Source organism: Propithecus coquereli, unplaced genomic scaffold, assembly GCF_000956105.1.
Source record: "Propithecus coquereli isolate 6110/MARCELLA unplaced genomic scaffold, Pcoq_1.0 Scaffold404, whole genome shotgun sequence".
Classification (NCBI taxonomy): domain Eukaryota; kingdom Metazoa; phylum Chordata; class Mammalia; order Primates; family Indriidae; genus Propithecus; species Propithecus coquereli.
Window position 1 is genome coordinate 890,595 of NW_012149775.1, and position 14,045 is coordinate 904,639.

At 43.4% G+C, this 14,045-nt stretch overlaps 1 protein-coding gene across 1 annotated transcript; it reads right to left on the minus strand.

The window, feature by feature from the left end:
* Positions 1-1,108: 1,108 nt before the first annotated feature.
* LOC105817282 (E3 ubiquitin-protein ligase TRIM39) lies at positions 1,109-13,420 on the minus strand. Its single transcript, XM_012652929.1, has 6 exons — positions 12,625-13,420; positions 11,543-11,638; positions 8,030-8,260; positions 4,577-4,599; positions 3,902-4,017; positions 1,109-3,135 (listed from the first exon to the last, which is right to left on the minus strand). Exons 1-6 carry the CDS (start codon positions 13,075-13,077, stop codon positions 2,588-2,590), a joined length of 1,467 nt encoding a protein of 488 aa, XP_012508383.1. The 5' UTR covers positions 13,078-13,420; the 3' UTR covers positions 1,109-2,587.
* Positions 13,421-14,045: the final 625 nt, after the last annotated feature.

The window sequence follows — 14,045 nt, forward strand, 5'->3', positions numbered from 1 at the left end:
CCCCCGGCGCCCGCGCAAGGGCCCCCGGGAAGTGTAGTCCCCGGGCCGCGAGCCCCTGCCCACGCCCGCACAGACCGTCTATTTGTAAACCCGTGTCCTGCAATCCAACCCCAGGGTCCCTTTAAGAGTTTTGTATCTCTTCGTTTTCCTCAAGCCCATGATCAGTTATACTAAGTAGAGACTGGAGAGCCTAGTGTAGAAGGGCAGGATCTTAAATTTGCTAACCATTTTCAGAACAGAAGACTGGTCTCTTTATGCAGACAGGTTGGGGAGATGGTTATGTGCAATTTATTACTGCCAGACATTCCGCCTTACTCTCCCGAAGCCAAAGGCAGGTGCCTGGAAGATCTACCGACCAAGGAACAGAGGTTATACGTACAAAAAGTAAAAAATAAAATAAAAAATAGAAACAACAAAAAAGCACTGGTACCAATGGGGATGAAAGTGAGAAGGGCCATGAGGGTGCTGGAAGGAGGAAGGGGGACTCCTGGTCCTCAAAGCATAGCTTACTCCCACTTACCAAAGAAACACAATTTGTGTTAAGCAGGGCACACAGTAGGTTAGCCTCACTTGCTGAGGGAATGGTTAGCAACTCCTAGTCTTAGGTACAGCACAGAATCCTGTCTACAGCAACCTCTGCCCCGGAGACTTCACCCCACCTCCCACACAGACATCCACTTGACACCCTTTCCTCTGACCTCTGTCTCCCATTTGTTCTGTCTAGCAACCTGTGACTTGCAGTTAGTGGCTCTCAGTTCCTGAGGTCAGAAGCAGAGGGATGTGAGCTGCAGGGGCAGGACATGAATGAACCCTGAGATGGGGAGGGCAGCACAAGTCAGGACCTCTCCGCCCCCTCAGACTCCCTGCTAGGCTGGAGCAGAGAACCAGGCCTCCAGCTCAGAGGAAGGAAATGGCTGAAACTTCCTCTGGTACTAGTTTCACAAGGGTCCTCAGACTCAAATTAGATGTATGTGTGTTTAAAATGTAGATGCCCAGGCCCCCCCCTTAATCAGTCACTGAGGGTGAGACCCAGGAACATGCATTTTTAACACCCAGTGATCCTTACACATCAACACAAGGCCATCACCCAATTACCACACAACAGAGATCACTTCAGTGGATCCTTTGTTCCATATTATTTTTGCCAACCAAAGTATCTTGCCACAAAGAACCACAGTCAAGGCACAAAGGTAAGAGGAGGAGAGTCTGGACAAAGTCCTGTTGAGGTGGTAGGAGGAACTGAAGTGCCCTCAATAAATTGTAGTTTCTTGTCTCAGTCTTCTGTGAAGATTACCCAAAGAGCAGATAATCCAAATCGTTTTTAGTTTGGTTTGGCATGCATTGCTTTACCTTTTATGACAACATATGTACCCTAAAGTTGTTTATTTTGGCCTAACATTAAAATAATTTACATTCTCTGAAAAGGGGAATGGCAAAGGGTGAGGGATGGCAAAAAATACGCAAAAGTCTGGCTCTTGTGTTCTAGGCCAGATGCACACAGGCCAAAGGAAGTTGCCCTTCTGGCCCTTCCCTATACACACCACCCTCTTCTACCCTGTCCTCAGGGTGAGAAAAACTCCATTACCCTTCTTCCTTTCTGGCTCGGATACCTTGGCCAGGTAACAAGACTGACAACTTGGGAGTAGGTACTTAGTAACATTCTTTAAGGCCAGAGCTTTGGCTAGAAATACCTTTCTCTTTCCTCTAATACCCGACTCTCCTTTCCAAGTTCCCTTGGGAAACCAGTGAAAGGGTGGATGTGTCTTCCAAGATCTCCTCCACCTTGCCTCTGGAGAGGAGCAAAGTGACTGACTTCTTAGAGACAACCAACTGTAAGGAGGCAGGAAATAAGCCAACTTTGCTGAAGGCTGAGGCAGGGACTTGGGTTCTCCTCTGCTTTCTTCTCACCCTCTCCTTCTCCCCACATTCCCACCCCTGGCCAATCCTACTCATAATGGCAAACTTACCCTGGGAATATAAGACCAAAGAAACCCCCCTCCCCTTCATTGGTCTCTAGGAATCTTTTCCTTTAGCCCCGTTCCCTGACCTTCCTTCTAATGGTTTTGATGTCCAATCTCTGCCCTCAGAAAAACTCCTCAACTTCTAGACCCGTGAAAGCAACTGTCATTCATCTTTCTTCAATCTAGAGGTACACAGACCCCTGTGATCTACCTGAAGAAACAAGACTATTCTGAGTCAAAGAATCCCCTGAAAGGATGTACAGGGGTTTGTTTCCTCCTCCAGTTTGACCAAGTCAGAACCTCTCACAGATTTTTTGTTTCTGGAAAAGCCTCTCCTTCCTTCCCAACCCATCCTTGTGCAACAGAAGACCTGATGGACTTCATGGGAGACAATCCCCTGGGAACCAGCTCCCACCCTGACAGTCAGGAGGGAGACACAGCTATGCTCTCTCATCACAGCCCAGTCCTAACTACTCCACACAAACCATCCTAGAAACCGAGGTGTTTCTCCATGATGATTCAGGACTGGAACCAGGCAGACATGAAGACGTTCCAGCAGGACATAGGAAGGAAGGCCCATAGCACTTGACCCTGCCTCACCCCAGTTATTCCCACGTCCCAACCCATCACTCCCAATCTGTCGGGGGCCTGATGGTAAGCGGTGCAGCATTCTTCCGACCAGCCCGGATGCCCGGGTAGAAGAGGGGCCAAAGTTTCTCAGTAAAAGTATCATTGAAAGTGTAGATATGAGAGCGGTCTGTGACGTTGTAAAAAGACAGCGTGCCAGCCTCATAGTCCAGGAATATGCCTACCCGTTTGGGTTTCACTTTGATGTGCAAAGGGGTAAAAGGTGTAGTGGTAGCTGCGTATTTGTCCCCATTCCACAGCCGCACCCGCCAATAGCCAGTTTCAGGGAGTGGAGTCAGCTCGCCCTTTCGGCTCACGGAGTCCCGGCAAACACCCACTGCCCAGTGGGTCTTGTCGCCCACTTCCACCTCCCAGTAGTGTCGACCTGAGGTGAAACCCTCAGTAGCCAGGACGCAAGGGTAGAAGGTGAAACGCCTTGGTGTGTCAGGGAGATCTCGGAGTCTTGTCTCCACGAACTTGACGCTCTTACGATCCTCCGACAGGACTAGGTTAGGATGAGCGGTCTCAGGGTCCAGGGTCACATCCGCTGGCGGGAGAAGCCAGAGTGGGGAGCTAGATGAGGATGGGAACAGCTAAACGCCCCTGCCTCACTCTACCAGCCTGCCTTTACCGAGCCTGGTCCCTTAAAGGTCCCCCGAACACTATGGTTTGGTTAATTTTCTCAGTCCACGGTGTCGCCACAGAGAGGGGAGGGAACAATGGCTCATTTTGCACCCTGACCCTAAAATAAACAGGTAACAATCTCTTGACTCTGCAGGGGCTGTTAGTCTAGGTTGCCACCTAGTCCTCTCTCCCTCTCCGTCTGACATCATCATTTATCTCACTATGTGGAGAAGTACAAGGCACAGCCTGAGGGCCAGAAAGAATGGGAAGTGTTGAGAAGGACAGAGCGAGACAGCATATGGTGACCATGTGTCTGTGTTCCTGTAACAGGCCTGGTTTATGACTGTTTTGCGTATTAGTATTAATGACACTCCCTTTCACTCTCAAGATTGTCTTGGTTTAGATGGTAAATTGTATGGTCACTCTACCTGACAACTTAGGCAAATTATTTAACCTTTCTGGTTCTCTATTTAGAAAAGCGTGGACCTAAGAGCAGATGACACCTAAGGCTTCTTCTCACTCTGAGTTCTGTGAGTCAGGGTCAGAATGAAAGCCAGGTAAAGGGACAGCTGTAGGTGTGGGCAAGAAAAGTGAGAGACAGGAGAACTAAAGCCCATATAAGATAGGACCTAAAGACTTTCTTCTCTCTAGTGATTCCCTCTGGTAGTTTCCTTTTGGGAACAACTCACCAATTAGCTGTTTAAGGATTTTCCTTAGTGCAAAGTACTGTCGGGGGAAGTTGCTGAAGTTCTTTTCCAGCTCTATGGATACTGAAGTCACCTCCATGGTCTTCACCTTCTCACATCTAGGAGGGATAGAGAGATAGGGGAAGAAAGGGCAGGGTCAGGGGAGGCTCCAGCCAAGTTAGTATTTGGATGTTGTCATCTTTAGGGAGAAACTAAAATTCTCCTTCTTCCCACTTTCTCCCTCCTCCCTGAAGTCAAGAGTTCACCTATTGCCTTCTTTTATGATCCCCTGGACAGACCTTATCTTGAGAATGAGCCTTAGAACTTCTTAGGGGTATTTTTACATTGCATGCAAATGGATAATCACCCTCCCTGCTCTCCCAGCCCCTTCCTCCTACAATCTTGTTCAGAGACAATTCCATCCACAGGGTACAAATCAATTCCAGTTCTACCTTATCATTCTCCTTACCAAGAAGTCCTGATGCTCAAAGGGGAAAAGGAAAGGGATTATTACTCCCAGTAATTTGTTCTCTTGGCTTCATGGGTGCAATAAACCTTCACTCATACCCTGCCTAGGCACTGCATGACTTTCCTATCTTTACTGCCTCAACTCCTTACTGTACCCCTCAACTCTAAGCCAAGACCTAACTCACTCAAAGAGATACAAGAATCACTTACTTTTCCAGGGTACTTTTGACATCCTAGAAGGAAGGAGAAAAGAAAGCAATATTGGTCCTGGTATTCAATGGTCTTGAAGGCAAAAGGTTCCCCCTCCTCCCAAAAGTTCCAGATCTATAAAATAGGCACAGGGCAAACTGAAGGTCACAATGCAAGAGGAAGAGCTCCAGAGGGATCCTAGTGCATCTCTCCCAACCAAGTCCCCACTTTCAACTTTTGGTCATCATGAAGCTTGGTAATTTATATCACTTCCAAATGGTTTTTTACGTTTTTGTCTTTGCTCCTCAAGGACACTGGGAGCTCCCTGAAAGGGACAGGGATTGTGTCTGCTCTTTACTCTGTCCCCCAAGTACCAACCACATACCTCAGTTTCCTTGAGGATCAGTACAGACAGTTCCAAACTGGTGGTATAGGAACAAATCACACTTTCCCGCTGTGGTTTGGTATCCACTGTCTGGCATTGGTTAATAAGCATTCATAACTGTGTGCCAATCCTGATTTGAGAATACTTGGGGTCCAGAAGACAAAGAAGACAAATCTCTGTCCCACAAGGATTTCCCAGTTTAATGTGGAAGGCAGAACACACATACATGAAAGGACACAGGAATAAATACCAAGCAATACATAACATTTGAAAAAATGTACAATGAAGCCTCACTGATTCAAATGCTGGTAATCTGATCTCTAAGATAAGAAATATGTTTCCTACAGCTTTGCTAACAGTATTCATTTGCTTAAGAAAACAAACTATTTCAAACATTTTAGAGGTATTATTTACATATCAAAAGCAATATATTATTTACACATAATTTCAAGTACAGGCATACCCCGTTTTATTGCACTGCGCCTTATTGTGCTTTGTAGATATTGCGTGTTTTACAAATTGAAGGTCTGTGGCAAGCCTGTGTCTAGCAAGTCTATCGGCACCATTTTTCCAACAGCATGTGCTCACTCCATGTCTCTGTGTCACATTTTGGTGGTTCCTGCAATATTTCAAACTTTTTCATTATCATTATATCTGTTATGATGATCTGTGATTGGTGACCTTGCTGTTACTATTGTAATTGTTTTGGGGTGCCATGAACTGTGCCCATACAAGATGATGAACTTAGGGAGGAAGGGATGGGTGAAATCATACCTAACAAGTACAATGTACATTATTTGGGTGATGGGCACACTTATAACTTTGAATCAAGTACTACAAAAGCAATCCATGTAACCAAAACATTTGTACCCCTAAAACATTCTGATATAAAAAGATGATGAACTTAGTCAATAAATGTGTGTGTTCTGACTGCTCCACTCACTGGCCATTCCCTCATTTCTCTCCCTCTCCCCGGGCCTTCCTATTCCCTGAGACACAACAGTATTGAAATCAGACCAATTATTATAATAATCCCATAATGGCCTCTAAGTGTTCAATGAAAGGAACAGTCATACATCTCTCACTTTAAATCAAAACCTAGAAATGATTAAGCTTATTAGTGAGGAAGGCATGTCAAAAGCCAAGATGAGTTGAAAGCTATGCACTTCCTGTGCCAAACAGCCAAGCTGTGAATTCAAAGGAAAAGTTCTTGAAGGAAATTAAAAGTGCTACTCCAGTGAAAACATAAATGATAAGAAAACCAAACAGCCTTATTGCTGATATGGAGAAAGTTTCAGTGGTCTGGACAGATGATCTAATCAGCTACATCATTCTCTTAAGCTAATGCCTAATCCAGAGCAAGGCTATAACTCTCTTCAATTCTATGAAGGCTGAGAGAGGTGAGGAAGCTGCAGAAGAAAAGTTCAAAATTAGAAGTTGATTTACGAGGTTTAAGAAAAGAAACCATCTCCGGAATATAAAAGTGCAAAGAGAAGCAGCAAGTGCTGAGACAGAAGCTACAGCAAGTTATCCAGAAGATCTAGGTAAGATCATTGATGAAAGTGGCTATGCTAAACAATAGATTTTCAATGAAGACAAAACAGCCTTATAATGGAAGAAGATGCCGTCTAGGATTTTCACAACTACAGAAGAGAAGTCAAGACCTGGCTTCAAAGCTTCAAAGGACAGGCTGGCTCTCTTGTTAGGGGCTAATGCAGCTGGTGACTTTAAGTTGGAGCCATTGCTCATTTATCATTCCAAAAATCCTAGGACCCGTAAGAATTATGCTAAATCTACTCTGCCTGTGCTCTAGAAATGCAAGAACAAAGACTAGATTACAGCACATCTGTTTACAGCATGGTTTACTGAATATTTTAAGCCCACCGTTGAGATCTACTGCTCAGAAAAAAAGGATTCCTTTCAAAATGTTACTGCTCATTGACAGTGCGTCTAGTCAATTACCCGAGAGCTCTGATGGAGATGTATAAGGAGATTAATGTTGTTTTCATGCCTGCTAAAACAACATCCATTATGCAGCCTATAGATTAAGGAGTAATTTTGACTTTCAACTCTTATTTAAGAAATATATTTCATAAGGCTGCCATAGACAGTGATTCCTTTGATGGATCTGGAAAAAGTAAATCAAAAAACCTTCTAGAAAGGATTCACCATTCTAGATGCCATTAAGAACATTCAGGATTCATGGGAGGAGGTCAAAATGTCAACATTAACAGGAATTTGGAAGCAGTTGAGTCCAACCCTCATGGATGACTTTGAGGAGTTCAAGACTTCAGTGGGGGAAGTAACTGTAGATGTGGTAGAAACAGCAAGAGAACTAGAACTAGAAGTGGAGCCTGAAGACGTGACTGGATTGGTTCTTATTTTGAAAGAAGTTCTACTGTAGGTAAAATGTTATTAAATAGCATCACATGCTACAGAGAAATTTTTTGTAAAAGGAAGAGTCAACTGACGCAGCAAACTTTGTCTTATTTTAGGAAATTGCCGCAGCCACCCCAACCTTCAGTAACCACCACCCTGATCAGTCAGCAGCCATCAACATTGAAGCAAGACCCTCCACCAGGAAAAAGATTGCAACTCCGCTAGGATACAAAAAATTCATGTGACTTGCTTTATTGTGGTTATTTGCTTTATCGCAGTGGTCTGGAACTGAACCTGCAATATCTCCAAGGTGTGCCTGTATCCTTTAAACTATGTTTCTATTCTAAGCACTAGATAAATCAAGTTCCAGGACTTAAAGGTAATGGTAACTGCATTTACAAAATTTTTAATGCGTAGTTTTTCACTCATTCAGACTAGACTTCCTTCCTTTCAAAAGAGTGAATTCTTTCTTTGGTACAGATTAAGCATGTAATTGCTGACAAAATGTAAGAACACAAAAATGATTAGAAGGGGATAGGAGAAATCAAAGCAGCCTTTCTGTAGAAAACAATCCTTTTGAGGATGTCTGGAAGAAAGAATTGGATTTAGGGAAGCAGAGAAGAAGAGTGAGCTTCCCGGGCTGACAGAGCAGCATGTGCAAAGCTACACTGCACTTGACCTGAGGGGCTATGCAGGGGCAAAGGTCGAACCTTAAGCATCTCGAAGCCCGACTGTAAGCACTTGCCCTCCACCTCGGCAGCCAAGTGGGCCAGGTCCCGGCGCTTGTCCCCAAGGTGAGCAGCGTTTTCTCGTAGTCGCTGTAGAATATCCTGTTCCTCCTCTTCCAGTCGTGAAAGCAACATCTGCTGCTCTTCATCCAGCCGCCTATGAAGCTCTTCAAACTCCCTTAAAATCTGCTGTCGGCGACTCTCCACTAGTCTCTGAGAAAAGAGGGAGGATGTTGTACCAGTAGGGTCAGTGGGGCAAAAGGGAGCCTTTCCCCCACCTACCATGTGTACAAATTAACACACACTTCTAGTTTCATTGAAAATAGTTTAATAGGACATTCATTTTTCTCTCCACTGGAATTTCCTTTTGTAAACTGTGGCTCTGGGCTGAGCGTGGTGGCTCACGCCTGTAATCCTAGCACTCTGGGAGGCAGAGGTAGGAGGACTGCTTGAGGCCAGGAGTTCAAGACCAGCCTGAGCAAGAGCGAGACCCCGTCTCTACCAAATAGAAAAATCAGCAGGGCGTGGTGGCGTGTGTCTGTAGTCCCAGCTCCTCAGGAGGCTGAGGCAGGAGGATCGCTTGAACCCAGGAGTTGGAGGTTACAGTGAGCTATGATGACGCCACTGCACTGTAGCCAGAGTGACAGAGTGAGACTTTGTGTCAAAAAAAAAGTATACCTGGGCTTGAATGCCATTTTATACAGTATAACAAGGAGTAATTCTTACATGGTTTTACTGTACCCAAATTTTTCAGGAAAGGTTGAGTAAAACTCCTCAAGACTATATTTTGTTTTTCTTAGAACTTAAGATATTATTTTGAAAAATCATGTTACCAATAACTAAGCAGTTTGTGGTGTTTGAGTCACACTGCCATACATCTATCTCAGTCTGAGTTTGTATTTATTACATTGTTGATGATGTCACATGTATGTGCAAGCATATAACTACACTGTAGAGTCTTTAAGGGTTGTCATGCCCAAATATTTACACACCAGATTTTATTTTTTCATTTTTAATTTTTTTTTGAGACAGGGTCTAACGCTGTTGTCTGGGCTAGAGGGCAGTGGTGTCATCCTAACTCACTACAACCTCAAATTCCTGGGCTCAAGTGATCCTCCTGCCTCATCTTCCCAAGCAGCTGGGACTATGGGCATGTGCCACCATGCCCAATTAATTTGTCTTATTTTTTGTAGATACAGGGTCGCTATGTTGCTCAGGCTGGTCTTGTACTTCTGATCTTAAGCAATCCTCCTGCCCTGGCCTCCCAAAGTGCTAGGATTACAGGAGTGAGCCACTGTGCCTGGCCCAGATTTTATTATAAATTACTTTTCCTTATATTATATTTGGACATAAATTTCTTTAAAATTATGTAGCTAGGTTATTTTATGTATAATTTTCATTTCAGTATAGTTAATTACAAATTATTTTTAAAAGGGGCATTAAGTATGATCAAGAAGAAAGAGAAGAATTCAAATGGTCACAAAAGGAATGGTGGTGGTAGTTTCACTGAAATGATAATTTACAGTTTTAAAAACAGTACAGTTGTAGGCCGGGCGCGGTGGCTCACGTCTGTAATCCTAGCTCTCTGGGAGGCCGAGGCGGGCAGATTGTCTGAGCTCAGGAGTTCGAGACCAGCCTGAGCAAGAGCGAGACCCCGCCTCTACTAAAATTAGAAAGAAATTAATCGGCCAACTAAAAATATATAGAAAAAATTAGCCAGGCATGATGGCGCATGCCTGTAGTCCCAGCTACTCGGGAGGCTGGGGCAGTAGGATCGCTTGAGCCCAGGAGTTTGAGGTTGCTGTGAGCTAGGCTGAAGCCATGGCACTCACTCTAGCCAGGGCAACAGAGTGAGACTCTGTCTCAAAAAAAAAAAAACAGTACAGTTGTTCAAGCATTTACAAGGTTTTTAAAATTTTAAAATTTTATTTCCCTCTCCATGTTTTGCCTTCAAGAAGATAATCAACATGAAAAGGAAAGTTAATGACTGGAAGTAATTTCCGTTTTCATGTATTTTAAGTTTCTCACGAGGCCTCCAAAAGAACAAAGAATTTTTTTAAAAGTTCACCTTTGTAACCAAAATTAGTTCAAATTTTTAAAAATTCAAATGTCTGCTTTGTTAAAATGTATAAAGCACCCTAGTAATAACACTTGCTTTCTGTTGAAATGCTGTCATTCATTAAAAAGTTACTGTTCCTATTCTTAAAACTTGTGTTTAATTTCTGGTGATCCCTAAATCTCAACTGTAAAAACTCATTACTTCTTTTAGAAGCCCTTAATGAGGTCAAATTTCTATGTCGTCTTCTTATGAACTTACAGCTGTGCTTTGTGTGCCATTATCTATTTTCTCCATCTGTTAAACTCAAGAAGGGGAAGAACTGTTTTTGCTCATCACTGTTCCTCAGTGTCAAATACATAGTTTGGCCTACACCAGGTGCTTAATAAATATTTACTGATTCATGAAGAACTAGCATTCCTAGTTTTTTTCCTTAGCCACTACGGGCTGTCTGATCTTGGACTAGATACTTACCCAAGTTCCATTTCCTATGACACCTGGGGGTAATATTATCTACCTGGCAGATTATCTAACTTTACCCCTACATCTACCAAAGATGGCCTCAGGATTTCCTTCTCATTGTCTCTTTGTCTTGTAGCTTCTCTGTGTCCCACTTGTTCTAATTTGGCCTAAACTCTTAGAACTCCAACCTGGGAAGAACCCTAACAACTGTGTAAATTTAGAATGTCACATGGACACTCAATGAATCAATGCACAGGACTCAATTCTAGTTATAATTTTTGCTACTAATGATTGTTCACTGTCCAAAAGAAGAAATGAGACAGATATCAAAATACCATGCTAAAAATAAGGTAATGTTATAAAAGAGATGCAAAATTGTATGACAATTAAGGAAGTTAATTTCTGAAGGGTCAGGAAAGGCTGCATAGAAGTGGCTTTCACCATGCCTGAAGGATGGATAAGATCCTGTGAGTGGAGGATGGGGTAGGGACAAATATTCTAGAAATGAACCAATATCATCTAGCATACTTGACCTTACTTGAGTTATGAGAATGTGGCCCTAATGTCACTGGGCAGTTCTGAGACTCTTGGTTAGCTCCTTCTCCCTCCCTCCCCAGTGAACCTTCCAAATTCTCCTCTCTTCAGTCTTCTGTGAAACTCCTATCCCTGCATACTCAGCACAGAGCCTCCTTTGCTGCTTTAACCAAAAGACTGGTGGGCACGAATTCCCTCAACTCATCACATATATGATGGTCCATCTGTTCTTTATCTCTTATACCCCTCTCTTCAATATTTAATTCATGAGAAGTAATTTAAGTACAATGTTTAATTATAGTCAAGCCTAATAAAATACGATCATTTTTGAGAGAACAGCATTTTTCTAATGAACCAAAACTGGTGGATTAAATAATGTGTGGTTAATTCCTTCATAGGCAAATACCCTGCAGAGCAGCCCAAATGGGATCCCCTGCCCTTACCTTGAGCTCACTAGGCTTCTTCTCCTCAGAGGACTTGCAGCGGGTGATCTCCTGCAGCTTCTGTTCCAGGGGCTCCAGGCACTTTTGCAGTTTTTCCTGAGGGGTGGGGAGGAAGTGGGAGAGGTGACATTTGGGGTTGGCTGGTACACTCATCATTCAGAGGTTAACCCATCTGTTTGCTTCCTAGCCATCTCACCACTCCCACCATTTGGGATGTCAACCTCCTACATGTCCCTTCTGCCACAGACTTGTCCCCATCACCTTCCCTGTTCACCCAACTGTCCTCTCACTGAATCTGAAATGGCTGTCCAGTTGCCAACTCTGTGTCCTTCCCCAGCCCTTTCCATTTTCTTTCTCAGGCAACTGCCTATTACCATCAAAGCTACCTTCTGTACCCTGATATCTTTCTTTAAACCTGTCCTCCCATCCAACTCTAACCACCTCACCTACAATAAAAACTTGATTATTATACTGTAAATTACTTTAAATCTTGTTTTCAAGATTTTATTAAGCAAAGAATATGATAAAGTGCTAAGACATTAACAACTCTGGTTTCCATTACTCAAACATTTACCTGTGTTCCAGCAGTAAGTTAAATAAGATGCCATGTTACCCATTATCGGGGGAAGATGCAAACAACAGAATGGTTCAGCTTAGTCTGGTGGGTATCAGTTTAAAGTGAAGTTATCTATTCCCAATACCAATGGGAAAACACAGAACATTCTGAGTAGGGAGGCAGAACCAGACTACTTTTCAGTTCTTCCTAAATTTGATCTGCTCTATGTGGTTGCATTCGCTTATGAAAAATATGATATATCCCAAGACCACAAATACCAATATTCACCCATAAGATGCAAATATATTGCAAAAGTCACAGAGGAATTTTGGGGCATTCCTCCACACTGTTCTTTTTCATGCCAGAGGACAACTGACCAGACATACTGTGTGTCCCCTGTGTATGTAGCTCTGAGGGGACTACCGGGTGAGTACCAGGAGCTTACAATTTCTACCCAGGCAATATCCCATCCTCTCCTGCTTCCTCCCTCTTTCCCCACATTGGCATCACACGTCTGGTTCCCCACCTTGTACTCCTGTGTAGCGTCATCCAGCGGCACAACAGTGTGGGCCCGGTGGGTGTGGGAAATTGCACAAATCAAACATACAGCCTCCTGGTCCTCATAGCAGAAAAGGCTGAGGGCCTCATGGTGCTGAGGGCAGAGGTTCTCATCCCGGATCTTCCGCTTGACACCCTGAAGCTGCTTGGCAATTTCCACCATACTACCTAGTTGCCGATTAGGCCGCAGACTGCGGTAGCGAGACGTCTTTCTACAGACAGGACAAGGGAAGTCCCTCTCTAGGTCCTCCCACCAGCGGGTGATGCAAGCTTTGCAGAAGTTGTGCCCACACTCAATGATGACAGGCTCCTTCAGATACTCCAGGCACACAGAACAGCTTGCCTCCACCTGCAAGTTCTCCAGAGCTGCAGCTGTGGAGGCTGCAGAGGCCCCAGCCTCTAACAGACTCGTCTCGGCCATTATTTAACTTGGAGATGAGAAAAGATAAATATTAGTTGGAGGTTTAATTTTTTTGGCCTGAAATTTACCCCCATGCTAAACCTTAACTCCAGATTTGGCCCCAGCTAGTTATTCTCCATTTTTTCTTCCACTAGATTCAACTTCGTTTCTCCATTTCCAAAACTTGTGATTCCCAGCCATCAACCTATTTTTTTTTTCTCTTCAGCAAACTGACACACAACCCCCATTCTATCTCTCGTCTCTTACCTCTGCTTTCTCTTGTTAGAAACAGAGGCTTCCTTCAACTCTAGCTCAGCATACTCCTCCTGATCCAGCTGATCCCATTTGTACCTTAGAACCAATAGTTCCAGCCCACCATATCCTAGTTTAACATTTGTTTCTAATAGATGAGAGAGGAGTTTGGGAAGTAAAAAGTGTCATAAAAGTCAAAGTATTAAGATTTCTTAAATTAGATATATTTTAAAATTTATTGTTACAGAAGAGTTTTATCATAATAGTCCACTAGAGCCTAAGCTTGATTCTCTGCCACTGTTCTCTTATTCTTCCAAAGGGTAATAAATTGAATGAGTTAGGCAAAGGTAACACGCATGCATCCTCTTTTCAGGAAAATTTGAAATTATTCTTCCTCTTATCAGACTAGCCTGGAGAAAATGTGCCCTCTTCTTGGAATGAAATGTTTCATACAACATCTCATTTCTATTTGTGTGCATTTAGACATTTGGAACTGTTATATACTGTGTCCCCAACTTATTTGGAGTGGTTCAGAATTTAGAGAAAGGAAAAAGGCAATCAAATCTCCCTCAAGTGAAGCATCAAAAGAATCGGAAATGGCATCAGAGAGATTTATAAAGCGGAAGGCTGGTTACCCACTCCATCTTTAAAACGTCAACATTTTTATCGATGAATAAAATTTCTCTATCCTCATAACCCTTTCTTCCTCCGACCCCCAAGGGACCTAACAGAAGGAA

Excerpts from the sequence above, each read along its gene's own strand:
- LOC105817282 (XM_012652929.1), bottom strand. The coding sequence starts at position 13,077 with ATGGCCGAGACGAGTCTGTTAGAGGCTGGGGCCTCTGCAGCCTCCACA. Across the intron at positions 11,639-12,624 it reads ACGCTACACAGGAGTACAAG|GAAAAACTGCAAAAGTGCCT; the intron begins GTGGGGAACCAG and ends CCCACCCCTCAG. Across the intron at positions 4,018-4,576 it reads GTCAAAAGTACCCTGGAAAA|ATGTGAGAAGGTGAAGACCA; the intron begins GTAAGTGATTCT and ends TATCCCTCCTAG.